Below are 17,095 nucleotides of genomic sequence, written 5' to 3'. Positions count from 1 at the left end.
TGGTCTTTTTGCTTTTTGATTGAGATGGCTTGCTATTATCCACCTTTCTTTTAAATGCTGTCCCTTCCTCTGAAGGAGATCTGAGTTGTTTTGACATGTAAAAGTACACTAATTATTACCTGTAACTGAAAATAACCCCCACACACTGTTATTCATGTCCTATATAATCTAAAATTTTAATTGTTGTTATGCTTTTGCCATTTATCCTGTCGTTGAAATGTGCAATAATTACCTACAAGGTTGGGTGAGCTGTTCCATTATCATAATACTGTGCATATGAATATATTTCAATTTTGTATAGAGGTACAGGGATACGGGGGGGGGGGGGGAATTTAAAAGTTTTTAGGCTGACCAAAAAGAAACTTTAATTGATTTAATGTAATCCCTTATTTTTTAACATAATATGCATATAAGTCCAAACACTTTTTCAAGTATTGCTGCAGTTGGGGGCAGCACGGTGGCTTAGTGGTTAGCATTGTTGCCTCACAGCGAGAAGATCATGGGTTCGATTCCCACCTGTGGCCTTTCTTTGTGGCGTTTGCGTGTTCTCTCTGTGTGCTTCGGCTTCCTCCCACATCCAACGATACGCAGGTTAGGTGGATTGGAAACTTTAAATTGTCCGTAGGTGTGCATGTGGGTGTGAATGTTTGTCTATATGTGGCCCTGTGTCAGACGGGCGTCCTGTCCAGGGTGAACCCCGCCTCACATCCTATGACTGTTGGGGTAGGCTCCAGCCCCCTGTGACCCTTAATTGGACTAAGCGGTTGAAGATGAGTGAGTGAGTGAATGTGCTGCAGTTGGTAATGAATTTCTTATCCTGGACCTCAAGGAAGTCATCTACTGCAGATATGACATCATTATCAGTATTATGATGAGTTCCAGCAAGATGCCTTTTCATGTTTAGAAACAGAGGGAAGTCTGAAGGAGCCAAATCAAGGCAATTAGTTGGGTGCAGAACAAGTTCAAAGCCATTCATAAATGGCAGCCATTGCAATGACTGACATGTGGACCAGAGCATTGACTTGGTGAAGCAGAACATCTCATCTGAATGTTCCACACCACTTCTACTTTATTTTTTCGTGCAGTTGTCACAAAAGGAAAGCATAATAGGCCCCATTGATGGTTTGTCCCTTCTCCAGATAGTCCAACATTATGATGTCCTCAGCATCCCAGTAGACAGAGGTCATGACCTTTCCAGCAAATGAGACAGCTTTGGCTTTCTTTGGTGAGGAAGAACCCACATTTCCATTGCTTCAACTGTTGTTTGGACTCTAGTTGTGATGGACCCTGGTCTCATCCATGCTCACAAATCATCGCATGAAGTTATCTGGATCTGCCTTAAAAAGCCAAATCTTATCGGTGGACATCTAGAACATTGTGCATTTGTGATTGGCCATGAGAATCCTTGGAACCCATCATGCTGAACGTTTTCTCATTCCCAGTTCTTCCATTAGAACTGAACACTGGAAAATGCCTACAGCACTGGTTATGTGATGCTCACTTACGCTTCTGTCATTGAGGGCCATATCAAGGATCTTCTGGATCATATCAGTCAAGGTGGCAGTTCTGGGTTTTCCTGATCTTGCTCCATCTTTGATACTTGTTCTGACCCTCTTGAATTCAGCTGACCAGCATTTAACTGTAGCATAAGACAGAGCATCATCCCCTAATATCATTAATGTGTCCTCATGGATCTCCTTCCGAGACATTCCCTTTTTTGTTAGATGCTGAATCACAGCATACCCACCCGCTGTGTCCATTTTGCCAATGTAGCACACCCCAACTCACATCCCTGAAATGTTGTGTCTGCAACATTGCACTCAGTGAGTCAACATTTCGCATTTTCTCAAGCAAAATGCTAATTTCTCAGAATGTGAAAGATGGAGAACCACAGTCTACTTTTTCTGGGTCAGGCTCAAAACTTTATGACCCCTCATAGCTTGGTTGCACAATGGGTAGCACTCTTATCTTTCATCGAGAATGTGCCAGGTTCAAGCCCACCTGAGGCTGTCTGTCCGGGTATTCTCTGTGGGATTTGATCTTGGACTGACATATCTCCAGGATTACTGATGTAGTGGCATATTGAACTCTATAATGTTGGCAGAAGGGATAGTGAATAGAGCTGTGGTCACTTCTGAACATCACATTTAATGGGACAATCAGTGAGCCTTGGTAATCAGGTCTGGAGATTCACTGTTTGTAATACAGGCATGATTACATCCCTTAGTTATGCTGCTATAGACTTAGACTGCTGGGGGGTTCCCATGATGCACTGAGTGTTTCTTTCTCTTTTTGCTCTGTATGCACCACTCTGCATTTAATCATTAGTGATTGATCTCTGCTCCCCTCCACAGCATGTCTTTTTCCTGGTTCTCTCCCTCAGCCCCAACCAGTCCCAGCAGAAGACTGCCCCTCCCTGAGTCTGGTTCTGCTGGAGGTTTCTTCCTGTTAAAAGGGAGTTTTCCTTCCCACTGTAGCCAAGTGCTTGCTCACAGGGGGTCGTTTTGACCGTTGGGGTTTTACGTAATTATTGTATGGCCTTGCCTTACAATATAAAGCGCCTTGGGGCAACTGTTTGTTGTGATTTGGCGCTATATAAATAAAATTGATTGATTGATTGATTGATTGATTCTCATCTGCAGCTCAGATGTCATGTATGATGGCTCAAACTGACTGGCTCATGATACTGTATCTCTTCTTCCACATGCTGTTGTTATTGTCACTTTGTTGGAGCCATACAATATTCAGCTGTGACAGTAACTTCCTTTCTACTAGTGATGTTTGAACAAGCAGTTGATACTTAATCTTCTAATTAATGTAATGAATTGGTACTAAAAAGTCTTGGGCTAGGCATAGTCTGAGACTCATTTGACCAGTGGTTTAAATTTAGCTTCATAATAACAAATAAACATGCTATGAGCCCTTTTCAGGTTTCATGAAAACACTAAAGTTATGTACAAAGTACTTAACATATAAATAGCCTGAATTTTACATCTTTGTTGTGGTTTAGGTTTTTTTTTTGTTTTTTTTTTGCATTCATCAGTGTTTTAACCTGCTCTTGTGAAGTGCCTTGAGATGATCTGCACTTTGATTTGATTCTGTACAAATAAAATGAATTGGATCTGAGACCTCTCTTTACCCACAATTGTCAGGGGGTGTGTTTGATCCGCTTTTATTTCTTGGTTGTGATCTGTTTTTGTCTGTTGGTTGTCTTCCCTTTTGTTTATTTTCTTGTTGGATTCTTTTCTGTTTGGGTCTTTCTGCCTTTCTTGGTGGTGGGCGTGTCTGTCTCTCTCTCTCCCTGGTCATGCCCCCCCTTTCTGGTGCTTTCCATGCTCACCTGTTCTCAATTTTCAGCTCATCACTTGCCAGATTGATGTGCCCTGTGCCTTCTTTCCAGCTCTCATTTGTGTTCCATAGTCCTGCCTGCCTCATTGCGTATTCAACCTCCTGCCCGTTTGTTCCGACCACAATTAAGCCTGATGATAATGATACTGCTGCTGTGTTTTTTGGACTGCCTACCCGTGTACCGACCACTGCTAGTCACACCACTAAAGTTTGTCAACCAGAGCTGTGTTTGTGAGTCTTGCATTTGTGTCCTAACCGAACCATCTTTCAACAATGAGTGGAAATGATGCAAAAAGGAAAAGAAGTGAAATCTCCAACATCAAAACCTACACTGTGCATAAGAGAATACAACTCGAAAGATACATGCTGCTGTCGATATTAAACAACATGACTGTTGGAGCTAGAATATGTTACTGTTATTTCTGCTACCAATATGATAAGAATAAAAAAATACTTAATTTATGTTTTTCATTTATGATAACTTAACAATGATAAATAGCACTTTTCCATCTGAATCAGAAGCACAAATTATTTGACACTGATGCCTCTCATCGATTCACACACACAGTATCAGAGTGCAGTCATGCAAGGCGCTCAACTGTACACGTGGAGCAACTGGGGGATTAAGGACTTTAACCAAAAGCCCTTAGTGATATTTCCAGTCTGCCAGGGATTTGAACTAAGGATCCTCTAGTTTCAAACCCACCACTAGATCATCACCACCCCCCAATATACCTTTGGTTATTATGATTTCAATATGTGTTGCCTCCTCTGAACAACACTGAAACCTAATTTAACCAGGGTCTTATTCTCTCGTCAGGTTTACACTGGTATGCAAGGTAGCCATACACTTTTTACTATGGCAAGTGTTACTTAATTTGGAATAGGAAACAGGAAATCTGGATTTACAACTTTTGCACATCCATGTTGCACAGTAGAAACATTTCATGCTGGAATCAAGGTACAACCAATTCTTATTTTGAGATCAAATAAATATCCTTTTGTCAAATAAAACACAAACTCAACTAAGTTAATTAATTAAGGGCCCCTTCACACATATAGTGCAAAGTTTGGTTGAAGTGCACACAAAGTGCGCATGACGCAGGAATCGTATGCAAACTGTATAAAATCGTCCCTGCCTCTAACGCCTCGTACACCTGTTGCTACAACTACTTGTGCACACCAGCGGCTGAAAGACAGAGTGTGCGCTGTGCAAAACCATCGAACCCTCTCTCGGCAGGTGTCAGCCAAATTCCAGCTGACACACACGAACATCTAACATCGCTCGTTTGGCACTTAGAAAAGGTGTGTTCAGTCGCACTCTTCGCACAACGACAGTCTTCAGACGATCACTGTCGTGCTGGCTCTGTAATTTGTCTAAGTTCCACACGACTGTGGAGTTGCCAACATGTGGCGTGCCGTCGGCTCCCGCTACAACACGTGTGGATGTGCTGCGTGTGCCCCCAACACGTGCATCTGTGTGGTTCACCCTCCCCACCTCAGGCAAGGTGCATCTCATCTGATCACAGAGTGACACCTTGGTCTGTGCTCTGAATGGACGGGGGCGTGGCAGCTGTTGAACTCTCTGGTCCTGGACATCAGAGCTGCAGAACACGTACCGTGTTTTGACGGACACGTGCATGTGTGCGCTTGCTGTACTCACATAAAAAAACATAAAAACATATATTGCTTCTGCAACAGGTTGGAGACCGCGCACACTGACAGGTCCAGCTGGTCCGGACCATCAGTTTATGTGGACATGCAGCAGACGATCTGAACGTCATGTTTGTCTGACAGGACAGTGAGCAGCGCGCCACAGGACCATATGACAGGCCAACAGTACGACAAATCCACCACTTTCTGTTATATGGCTGGGGGGGCCTGGCTGCCGGTTTGTTTCTGTTTTTTGGTTTTCCTCCCAGGTGGCGTGCGTTTGGGACTGAGTGGCTGTGTTGCTGAGGCTGTCAGGACCTCACCCTGATCACCTGCGACTCGTCAGGACTCACAGCTGTAGTGCATCTGGATGGATTGGAACATGTTGGCATTTAAGACTGGAGTGCACAGTGTGTATTGCCAGAGACTCGACCTTGTGACCAGACGGGTGAGATCGTCGTCTCGGGAGCCATCTCATCAGCAGCGGATGCTGAGAACGTCCAGGTTTGATGCACAGTCTGTGAAAGAGGAGGGGGTGAGGTCTCACGCTCGTCAGCACACTTCCTGAGGTACGTTAGATTTTGTGACTAACAGTTATACAGTCAGTAAATGTGGTGTCCCTCACACCTTATTGTATTGAGCTGTTTGTTAGTCATGTATCAGCTTCCACTGCAGTGGAGTTTTGTGAACGGGATGTTCCATGCCTGCAGGTTGGGAAGCTGATCAGTAATCAAGCCAGGAAGTGTTTGCTGTTTGTACACCTTTAAGTGTTCTGTGTGTAGAGTGTGGACTCACATAATGGTTCCTTCTTTCACAGACTCGGTTGTTGCGGCCACCTGGGGGGTGTCGGCGGGGTCCTTGGGTCCGAAACAGCTTCTGGCTCCGGACCATTAGCGCTGCTGGGAGCGCACCACGCCAGGCCGCACCTTTTTTATTATATTATCACTGTTATGTATTAAATTCAGTTATCCTTTGAACCGTGCTCTGCTTATTTCATACTGGGTCCTTCAAACGCTGGTCGGTTCTCCGAGCTGCGTCCGACACATAACACTTTCAGTCACATATCAACAGAAATACATCGTAGCAGACACTGTTTGTTATCACAGCGCTTCTTTTTTTTAGAAAATACACTTGTCTGATTGTTGATTTTAGCCATTTCATGCTCCTGTTATGAGACAGTGATTGTAGTGTAGTGGTAAAGTTTCTGTCTGGTAATCAACCCAGTGATATTCACTAATTATACAGCTGATTTTTATTTCATTTTCCTCCACATCAGCAGCGTGATGTGGTGCAGGTTGTCCCATGGAACACAATGCGAGCAGCTGCAGCAGCTCACACTGTTCCTGCTTGACAGACACCGTGGCATGCATGAACCGTCGCGCCGGCATTGTGCACGCCTGCCCATTGGTGCGATGTTTGATGGTGTGCTCATACGACTCTACCGCCATGTGTCGCCCTGGGGTTGTACACAAATCGATCAAATTCCCCTAAGGCACTAAGGAAACGCACTTGAGCATATCAACTAAGGTTAGACTTTATCGCTTTTACATTGACAAAAAAATAATAAAGCAATGCTAAAATACCCTCATCTGTATGAGCATGAAAATAGGAAACAGAATGTGACCTTTTGACCTCTTAAAATAGGTCAAGGTTAGGCATGTTTGAACTTGTCCAAGGTTTGTGTGCCAAGAATGCTCCCTGTGAATTTGAACACCATGGCAGTAACAGGATTGGACTTATGCTGAGCACAGACGGACAGATGGATGAATGGACACAAGGCCTTCACAATGCCCAATGGCCATGTCATGGCCTCGGTTAAAAACCGAAAAACAAGTAGAGGTTGGTTCGGTAAAAAATTGTATGTCAATTGCTCTTTGTGGTACTTAAAACTTTGTAAGGAACACACAGCACTATGGAGTGAAGTTCCAGAACCAATAAACAGTTTTAATTTAATTTCCCTTTTTTCACCCACTGGAAAATTGTGTAGCTGTTTCTAAGATAGAAATAGGAATCACTCAATTGTCAAACATGTTTTCTGCCCTAGCAGGCTTAACCCTCAGGCATCCGTGGACTCACTGGTGCATCCAAATCAGTGTTTTTTGTGTGTCCTTTTTTGTGTCTTTTTATGTTTCTGGACCCCCAAGGGTTATACTCCTTGCATCTAAAAAATACAATAAATTTAAAAAAATAAGTTGCTAATGGACAAAATGTTGGACTCTTGTAGTGTCTCCTCTACTGTAAAATGTCTAATTTTTTTTTTTTTTTTTTTACATTTTGCATGGCCTAAAGTAATTTTCAATATGTTCAATACTTTTTGTTTAATATAATTCCATGTGTTCCTCTAAAAATTATGTCATTTTTTTTATACATAAGTTCATTAATATTCATTACAATTTAAATTTAAAATGCACAAATGACATGCAATGTGCTGTTTCCACCCCCAACAACACAAATGGCATGTGAGTGTGTCGTGCTCCCCCCAAACACACACACTACGATCCTACATGTCCATGATGGAACAGCTGACATCTGTGGAATGTCCATTATGGCATATCCAGCATGTCCCGCTGGAGATGGAATCACTGGCTAGCAGCATGCCCACACCACCACAACAGAGATAAAAATGAAAACCCAGCTGCTCCAGCTGTGTGTCACAGCCCCAGCTCGCCATCTGACTGGACAAGCACGTCACGTGACATGCGATCGCAATGTCCACACAGTCCATCTGTCATGTGACAGCCTGACTGACAGGCAGTGTGGGCAGTGTGAGCCCATTCATGTGAATGCTTTGCTGCTCCACGCTTACACCCACTACAGTTATGCATTTGTCAGGGGAATGTCGTTGACATGTAATCACATCATGGGTTGGACGTCAATCGAAATCAAGCAGCGAGGAAGCTGACTACAGCCGACAGCCAGTGAATGTGTCCCTGTGGCTTTTGCCACTCCACATCGTAGCTGCCGTGTCAGTGCAACATAAATCTCTTTGAACACATATTGTCACATGTGCTCCAATCACCCATGTGCAAGGCACAGTGGTGCACGCGTGTGCGATTGCCCCCAACCACATCTCAGCAATGAGCATGCAGTCAGAGCAGCACCTGACCGCTGTGTCATTGCAACTCATAGCTGGAGAACACATATCGTGCCATGAAGAACATCACCTCTCAACACACCACTGCACTGCACATGTGTTGGTGGGCTCTCTTGACATGCCAACAAATAAAAACACATATCACCTTTGGAACACATTCATCTGCACCTTACTGTGCACTGTTAACACCATCAGTAAGGCTGTCCCATGTAAAAATATCCATCTGATTGTGTGAATGGCCGGTGAGCGCTAGACAGCTGGATGCATTGAGCCAGCTGATATGTTCATGATATGAGCACATCAATTCATTAATTCCTTGTTTACACCCATGGCCATGGTTCATGAACATTAAAGGAACAGAAGGACGATAATTCTTGTATTGTCTGCTCTTTTATAAGAGGAATTAAATATTTTAAGAGACAAAATGAAATTCATTTGTTTCCTCACAGACCATCAAGTCAAACACATGATGTTGACTTTGTCTCACACAACATTCAGGCTGGTATGGCTTTAGATTATCTCTCTCGATCATATTGGAAGGTAGGCTTGGATTGCATTTGGAGTAAGATGAAGGATCTTTAACTGGAGACCTCTCCTGACCCAGTCCGGTTTCCTGTACCAGAGACAATGTTACTGTCTTTATATTTCAATTTAAAGCTGTACATATCTTGGGAGATCCTGCTGAAGATTACTGCAAAACTTAACATAACATAGGTCTTGCTCACTACTGGCACAACTAGTTATGCGATTTAATGGTAATTTTCAGACAATCCTTTTCTTCCAAGTATTTAAGACACATCACTACAGATCTTTGTGCACTGCTTCAACAGGAAGTTCCTGATGGAAACTATGGTTGCTGAAGAATATTATCATAGAAACAAGTGGACTTTGTTTGGGAATGAGGCTGAGAAGGTGGAGCTTGATGTGATCAGGAACCAACACATGCTACGCACACGTATGGACAAATTGGCCCTCAGGAAAAAGGTAAGCTGTTTCTTGGGAGCAAATTTTAATAGAATACACCCAAATGCTGTTTACACACATTGTTATGTTTAATTAACTATGTGTGGAACAGAACTAAAAATGTGGAGAGTAATTAGACATGTGACTTCTACAACCCCAATTCCAATGAAGTTGGGACATTGTGTAAAATGTGAATAAAAACTGAATACAATGATTTTCATATCCTGTTCAACCTATATTCAACTGAATACACCACAAAGACAAGATATTTAATGTTCAAACTGATAGACTTTATTGTTTTTGTGCAAATATTTGCTCATTTTGAAATGGATGCCTGCAACACGTTTCAAAAAAGTTGGGACGGGGTAACAAAAGACTGGGAAACTTGAGGAATTCTCAAAGAACACCTAATTGGAAACAGGTGAGTGTCATGATTGGGTATAAAAGCAACATCCCCAAAGAACAATGTTTCTCAATGTTCAATTGCAAGGAATTTAGGTATCCCATCATCTACAGTCCATAATATAATCAGAAGATTCAGAGAATCTGGAGAACTTTCTACACGTAAGCGGCAAGGCCAAAACCAACATTGAATACCCGTGACCTTCGATCCCTCAGGTGGCACTGCATTAAAAACTGACATCATTGTGTAAAGGATCTTACCGCGTCAGCTCAGTAATACTTCAGACAACCATTGTCAGTTAACACAGTTTGTCGCTACATCTACAAGCGCAAGTTAAAACTCTACCATGCAAAGCGAAAGCCAAACATCAACAACATCCAGAAACACCACCACCTTCTCTGGGTTCGAGCTTATTTAAAATGGACAGACACAAAGTGGAAAAGTGTGCTGTGGTCTGATGAGTCCACATTTCAAATTGGTTTTGGAAGTCATTGATGTTGTGTCGTCCGGACAAAAGAGGAAAAAGACCATCCAGATTGTTACCAGCGCAAAGTTCAAAAGCCAGCATCTGTGATGGTATGGGGATGTGTTAGTGGCCATGGCATGGGCAACTTACACATCTGTGATGCACCATCAATGCTGAAAGGTACGTCCAGGTTTTGGAGCAACACATACAAGCAACGTCTTTTTCAGGGACATCCCTGCTTATTTCAGCAAGACAATCCCAAGCCACATTCTGCACGTGTTACAACACCGTGGCTTTGTAGTAAAAGAGTGCGGGTACTAGACTGGCCTGCCTGCAGTCCAGACCTGTTGCCCATTGAAAATGTGTAGCGCATTATGAAGCGCAAAATACGACAACGGAGATCCCAGACTGTTGAACAACTGAAGTCGTACATCAAGCAAGAATAGGAAAGAATTACACCTACAAACCTTCAACAATTAGTGTCCCAAATGCTTATTGAGTGTTGTTAGAAGGAAAGGTGATGTAACACAGTGGTAAACATACCACTGCCCCACCTTTATGGAAAGGTGTTGCAGCCATTCATTTCAAAATGAGCAAATATTTGCAGAAAAACAATACGTTTATCAGTTTTAACATTAAATATCTTGTCTTTGTGTTGTACTCAATTGAATATAGGTTGAAGATTTGCAATCATTGTATTCAGTTTTTATTTACATTTTACACATTGTCCCAACTTCATTGGAATTGGGGTTGTAAGAACGAACTCACTGAATGGGATGCACACAAGGAAACATCTGACAAAAACTATAAAGTTGTATGAAATAATGAATGTAATAAAAGTCATACTGATGCATAGACTGCAAACTGCACATACGTTTATCAAATCAAATCAAATCAATTTCATTTATATAGCGCCAAATCACAACAAACAGTTTCCCCAAGGCGCTTCATATTGCAAGGCAAAGCCATACAATAATCACAAAAAAACCCTAACTGTCAAAACGACCCCCTGTGAGCAAGCACTTGGCGACAGTGAGAAGGAAAAACTCCCTTTTAACAGGAAGAAACCTCCAGCAGAACCAGGCTCAGGGAGGGGCAGTCTTCTGCTGGGACTGGTTGGGGCTGAGGGAGAGAACCAGGAAAAAGACATGCTGTGGAGGGGAGCAGAGATCAATCACTAATGATTAAATGCAGAGTGGTGCATACAGAGCAAAAAGAGAAAGAAACACTCAGTGCATCATGGGAACCCCCCAGCAGTCTAAGTCTATAGCAGCATAACTAAGGGATGGTTCAGGGTCACCTGATCCAGCTCTAACTATACGCTTTAGCAAAAAGGAAAGTTTTAAGCCTAATCTTAAAAGTAGAGAGGGTGTCTGTCTCCCTGATCCGAATTGGGAGCTGGTTCCACAGGAGAGGAGCCTGAAAGCTGAAGGCTCTGCCTCCCATTCTACTCTTACAAACCCTAGGAACTACAAGTAAGCCTGCAGTCTGAGAGCGAAGCGCTCTATTGGCGTGATATGGTACTATGAGGTCCCTAAGATAAGATGGGACCTGATTATTCAAAACCTTATAAGTAAGAAGAAGAATTTTAAATTCTATTCTAGAATTAACAGGAAGCCAATGAAGAGAGGCCAATATGGGTGAGATATGCTCTCTCCTTCTAGTCCCTGTCAGTACTCTAGCTGCAGCATTTTGAATGAACTGAAGGCTTTTCAGGGAACTTTTAGGACAACCTGATAATAATGAATTACAATAGTCCAGCCTAGAGGAAATAAATGCATGAATTAGTTTTTCAGCATCACTCTGAGACAAGACCTTTCTAATTTTAGAGATATTGCGCAAATGCAAAAAAGCAGTCCTACATATTTGTTTAATATGCGCATTGAATGACATATCCTGATCAAATATGACTCCAAGATTTCTCACAGTATTACTGGAGGTCAGGGTAATGCCATCCAGAGTAAGGATCTGGTTAGACACCATGTTTCTAAGATTTGTGGGGCCAAGTACAATAACTTCAGTTTTATCTGAGTTTAAAAGCAGGAAATTAGAGGTCATCCATGTCTTTATGTCTGTAAGACAATCCTGCAGTTTAGCTAATTGGTGTGTGTCCTCTGGCTTCATGGATAGATAAAGCTGAGTATCATCTGCGTAACAATGAAAATTTAAGCAATGCTGTCTAATAATACTGCCTAAGGGAAGCATGTATAAAGTGAATAAAATTGGTCCTAGCACAGAACCTTGTGGAACTCCATAATTAATCTTAGTCTGTGAAGAAGATTCCCCATTTACATGAACAAATTGTAATCTATTAGATAAATATGATTCAAACCACTGCAGCGCAGTGCCTTTAATGCCTATGGCATGCTCTGATCTCTGTAATAAAATTTTATGGTCAACAGTATCAAAAGCAGCACTGAGGTCTAACAGAACGAGCACAGAGATGAGTCCACTGTCCGAGGCCATAAGAAGATCATTTGTAACCTTCACTAATGCTGTTTCTGTACTATGATGAATTCTAAACCCTGACTGAAACTCTTCAAATAGACCATTCCTCTGCAGATGATCAGTTAGCTGTTTTACAACTACCCTTTCAAGAATTTTTGAGAGAAAAGGAAGGTTGGAGATTGGCCTATAATTAGCTAAGATAGCTGGGTCAAGTGATGGCTTTTTAAGTAATGGTTTAATTACTGCCACCTTAAAAGCCTGTGGTACATAGCCAACTAATAAAGACAGATTGATCATATTTAAGATCGAAGCATTAATTAATGGTAGGGCTTCCTTGAGCAGCCTGGTAGGAATGGGGTCTAATAGACATGTTGATGGTTTGGAGGAAGTAACTAATGAAAATAACTCAGACAAAACAATCAGAGAGAAAGAGTCTAACCAAATACCGACATCACTGAAAGCAGCCAAAGAGAACGATATGTCTTTGGGATGGTTATGAGTAATTTTTTCTCTAATAGTTAAAATTTTATTAGCAAAGAAAGTCATGAAGTCATTACTAGTTAAAGTAAAAGGAATACTCGGCTCAATAGAGCTCTGACTCTTTGTCAGCCTGGCTACAGTGCTGAAAAGAAACCTGTGGTTGTTCTTATTTTCTTCAATTAGTGATGAGTAATAAGATGTCCTAGCTTTACGGAGGGCTTTTTTATAGAGCAACAGACTCTTTTTCCAGGCTAAGTGAAGATCTTCTAAATTAGTGAGACGCCATTTCCTCTTCAACTTACGGGTTATCTGCTTTCAGCTGCGAGTTTGTGAGTTATACCACGGAGTCAGACACTTCTGATTTAAGGCTCTCTTTTTCAGAGGAGCTACAGCATCCAATGTTGTCCTCAATGAGGATATAAAACTATTGACGAGATAATCTATCTCACTCACAGAGTTTAGGTAGCTACTCTGCCCTGTGTTGGTATATGGCATTGGAGAACATAAAGAAGGAATCATATCCTTAAACCTAGTTACAGTGCTTTCTGAAAGACTTCTACTGTAATGAAACTTATTCCCCACTACTGGGTAGTCCATCAGAGTAAATGTAAATGTTATTAAGAAATGATCAGACAGAACGGGGTTTTCAGGGAATACTGTTAAGTCTTCAATTTCCATACCATAAGTCAGAACAAGATCTAAGGTATGATTAAAGTGGTGGGTGGACTCATTTACATTTTGAGCAAAGCCAATCGAGTCTAACAATAGATTAAATGCAGTGTTGAGGCTGTCATTCTCAGCATCTGTGTGGATGTCAAAATTGCCCACTATAATTATCTTATCTGAGCTAAGCACTAAGTCAGACAAAAGGTCCGAAAAGTCACAGAGAAACTCACAGTAACGACCAGGAGGACGATAGATAACAACAAATAAAACTGGTTTTTGGGACTTCCAATTTGGATGGACAAGACTAAGAGACAAGCTTTCAAATGAATTAAAGCTCTGTCTGGGTTTTTGATTAATTAATAAGCTGGAGTGGAAGATTGCTGATAATCCTCCGCCTCGGCCCATGCTACGAGCATTCTGGCAGTTAGTGTGACTCGGGGGTGTTGACTCATTTAAACTAACATATTCATCCTGCTGTAACCAGGTTTCTGTAAGGCAGAATAAATCAATATGTTGATCCATTATTATATCATTTACTAACAGGGACTTAGAAGAGAGAGATATAATGTTTAATAGACCACATTTAACTGTTTTAGTCTGTGGTACAGTTGAAGGTGCTATATTATTTTTTCTTTTTGAATTTTTATGCTTAAATAGATTTTTACTGGTTGTTGGTGGTCTGGGAGCAGGCACCGTCTCTACGGGGATGGGGTAATGAGGGGATGGCAGGGGGAGAGAAGCTGCAGAGAGTTGTGTAAGACTACAACTCTGCTTCCTGGTCCCAACCCTGGATAGTCACGGTTTGGAGGATTTAAGAAAATTGGCCAGATTTCTAGAAATGAGAGCTGCTCCATCCAAAGTGGGATGGATGCCGTCTCTCCTAACAAGACCAGGTTTTCCCCAGAAGCTTTGCCAATTATCTATGAAACCCACCTTATTTTTTGGACACCACTCAGACAGCCAGCAATTCAAGGAGAACATGCGGTTAAACATGTCACTCCCGGTCCGATTGGGGAGGAGCCCAGAGAAAACTACAGAGTCCGATATTGTTTTTGCAAAGTTACACACCAATTCAATATTAATTTTAGTGACCTCCGATTGGCGTAACCGGGTGTCATTATTGCCGATGTGAATTACAATCTTACCAAATTTACGCTTAGCCTTAGCCAGCAGTTTCAAATTTCCTTCAATGTCGCCTGCTCTGTCCCCCGGAAGACAATTGACTATGGTTGCTGGTGTCGCTAACTTCACATTTCTCAAAACAGAGTCGCCAATAACCAGAGTTTGATCCTCGGTGGGTGTGTCGCCGAGTGGGGAAAAACGGTTAGAGATGTGAACGGGTTGGCGGTGTACACGGGGCTTCTGTTTAGGACTACGATTCCTCCTCACAGTCACCCAGTCGGCCTGCTTTCCCGGCTGCTCGGGATATGCCGGGAGGGAACTAACGGTGGCTAAGCTACCTTGGTCCACACCGACTACAGGGGCCTGGCTAGCTGTAGGATTTTCCAAGCTGCGGAGCAGAGTCTCCAATTCGCCCAGCCTGGCCTCCAAAGCTACGAATAAGCTACACTTATTACAAGTACCATTACTGCTAAAGGAGGCCGAGGAATAACTAAACATTTCACACCCAGAGCAGAAAAGTGCGGGAGAGACAGGAGAAGCCGCCATGCTAAACCGGCTAAGAGCTAGTAGCTGCGCTAAGCTAGCGGATTCCTAAAAACACGCAAAGTGAATATTGTGTAAATAATTTAGAGGTGATTCAGCAGAGGGAGTGCTTTAGTTAAGGCACGTAAAGATTACACTGGGAAACAAATCATAATCTAGTTAACTAGATCAATCTAACTGCGCAGATTAAACAGCTAACAGATACAGCAAAACACAGCTGTGCTCCGGAACAGGAAGTGATACAATACCGCAGTGAGACCCAACCACCAGTAGAGGTTCAACAGGAGTGAAGGTCGATGAAGGTGAAGGTTTATATAATGCATTATGAATAATTATTGTCAGCAATACCTGCAGTAAGCTTCAAGGGACCACACAGTCTAGTAAGCAATTTTTAACCCATGACTTTTCAATTTTGAGTTTGCAATTCCATGATGAAGTCAATTATATGCAAGGTTGGGTAGGATTACTTTGAAAGAATACATGTGGATTACATGTATGTATGTACATACATTTGGATTACTTGTAATCTGATTACTTTTGGATTACATTTCAAAGTAATCCTACCCAACCTTGACAATCAATCACAAATATTTTTATTTTTCTATTTCTATTTATTTAATAGATAGATTGCTCATAACCAAATCCATGGTATGGAGCATAAACAAAAACAAATTCATACTTTGACAAAATGAAAACACTAGAAATCAAAATTCAATACAAATATTTTTACTGATCAGTATGAGCTTTTTATCATATCTCTAGCCATACTGGTAATGGATATACACTCACTGGACCCGTTATTAGGTACATCTGTTTTGTTGGTAGTTAAGACAAATAGCTCATCAGCCAATCACATGGCAGAAACTCAATGCCTTTAGGCATCTTGATGTGGTGAAGATGACCTGCTGAAGTTCAAACCAAGCATCAGAATGGGGAAGAAAGTGAATTTAAGTGACTTTGAATGTGACATGGTTGTTGGTTCCAGATCGGCCAGTCTGAGTATTTCGAAATCTGCTGATCTACTGGGATTTTCACATGCAACCATCTCGAGGGTTTACAGAGAATGGTCTGAAAAAGAGAAGATATCCAGTGAGCAGCAATTGTTTGCACTAAAGTGTGTTGTTGATGTCAGAGGTCAGAGGAGAATGGGCAGCCTCGTTGAATGGGCAACTGCGTGATGCTATCATGTCAACACGGACCAACATCTCTGACGAATGGTTCCAACACCTTGTTGAATCTGTGCCACGAAGAATTAAGGCAGTTCTGAAGGTAAAAGGGGTTCCAATTCAGTAGCTGCAAGGTGTAACTCTTCCTAAACACACCTGGAGACACTATCCCAAGTAATGTTCCCACCAACTTTGATGAAAATGCACCCAGCCATTTTTTAAGTTATGTTCACACACATGCACACACACATAATGTGTACAGTACCCTCCACATGGAGTGGCATGCAGTAAAATAAAGATTATATTTGTGACTGTTTGATCAAATATGACAGCATTTTTGTTGCATTGTAAAAAAAAAATCTATTTTTTGTTTTTCTTATTTAAAAAGATATGATTTTAAGTGTGTAAAGAATTTATTTATTATATGGCTGGGATGCTACGCTCACTCTGATTGGCTGCTTATCGGTGGGATACTTTCCCATATCAGACTGGTTACCATGACAATCAGTCTGCAACGTGCATTTTTGTTACAAACCAGGAAGCTAAAAACACGATTACAAAAACCAAGTCAGACATGAACACACTCCATAAATATCTAAACAGCACAGTAAAAAACACACAGATTAAAATCTTACCAGCTAGCGACTGGACCATCTGTGAAGCAAGTGGAGGTGAAGAAAGTGAATGAGCCCAACATCGTCAGCAGCATATTCAGGCGATACTGTCAGTTTGCATTTATATAT

At 41.8% G+C, this 17,095-nt stretch overlaps 1 protein-coding gene across 1 annotated transcript in view; it reads left to right on the top strand.

The window, feature by feature from the left end:
• Positions 1-17,095, top strand: part of myom3 (myomesin 3) — a 362,966-nt gene that overhangs the window by 83,121 nt on the left and 262,750 nt on the right. The window contains exon 4 of the mRNA XM_034174111.1: positions 8,926-9,079. Coding sequence (XP_034030002.1) covers positions 8,926-9,079 — 154 coding nt within the window. The remainder of the gene's footprint in view (positions 1-8,925; positions 9,080-17,095) is intronic.

This window comes from Thalassophryne amazonica, chromosome 7 (genome assembly GCF_902500255.1).
Source record: "Thalassophryne amazonica chromosome 7, fThaAma1.1, whole genome shotgun sequence".
In the NCBI taxonomy this organism is placed as follows: Eukaryota; Metazoa; Chordata; class Actinopteri; order Batrachoidiformes; family Batrachoididae; genus Thalassophryne; species Thalassophryne amazonica.
This window is presented reverse-complemented; position numbering and strand designations above follow the sequence as displayed.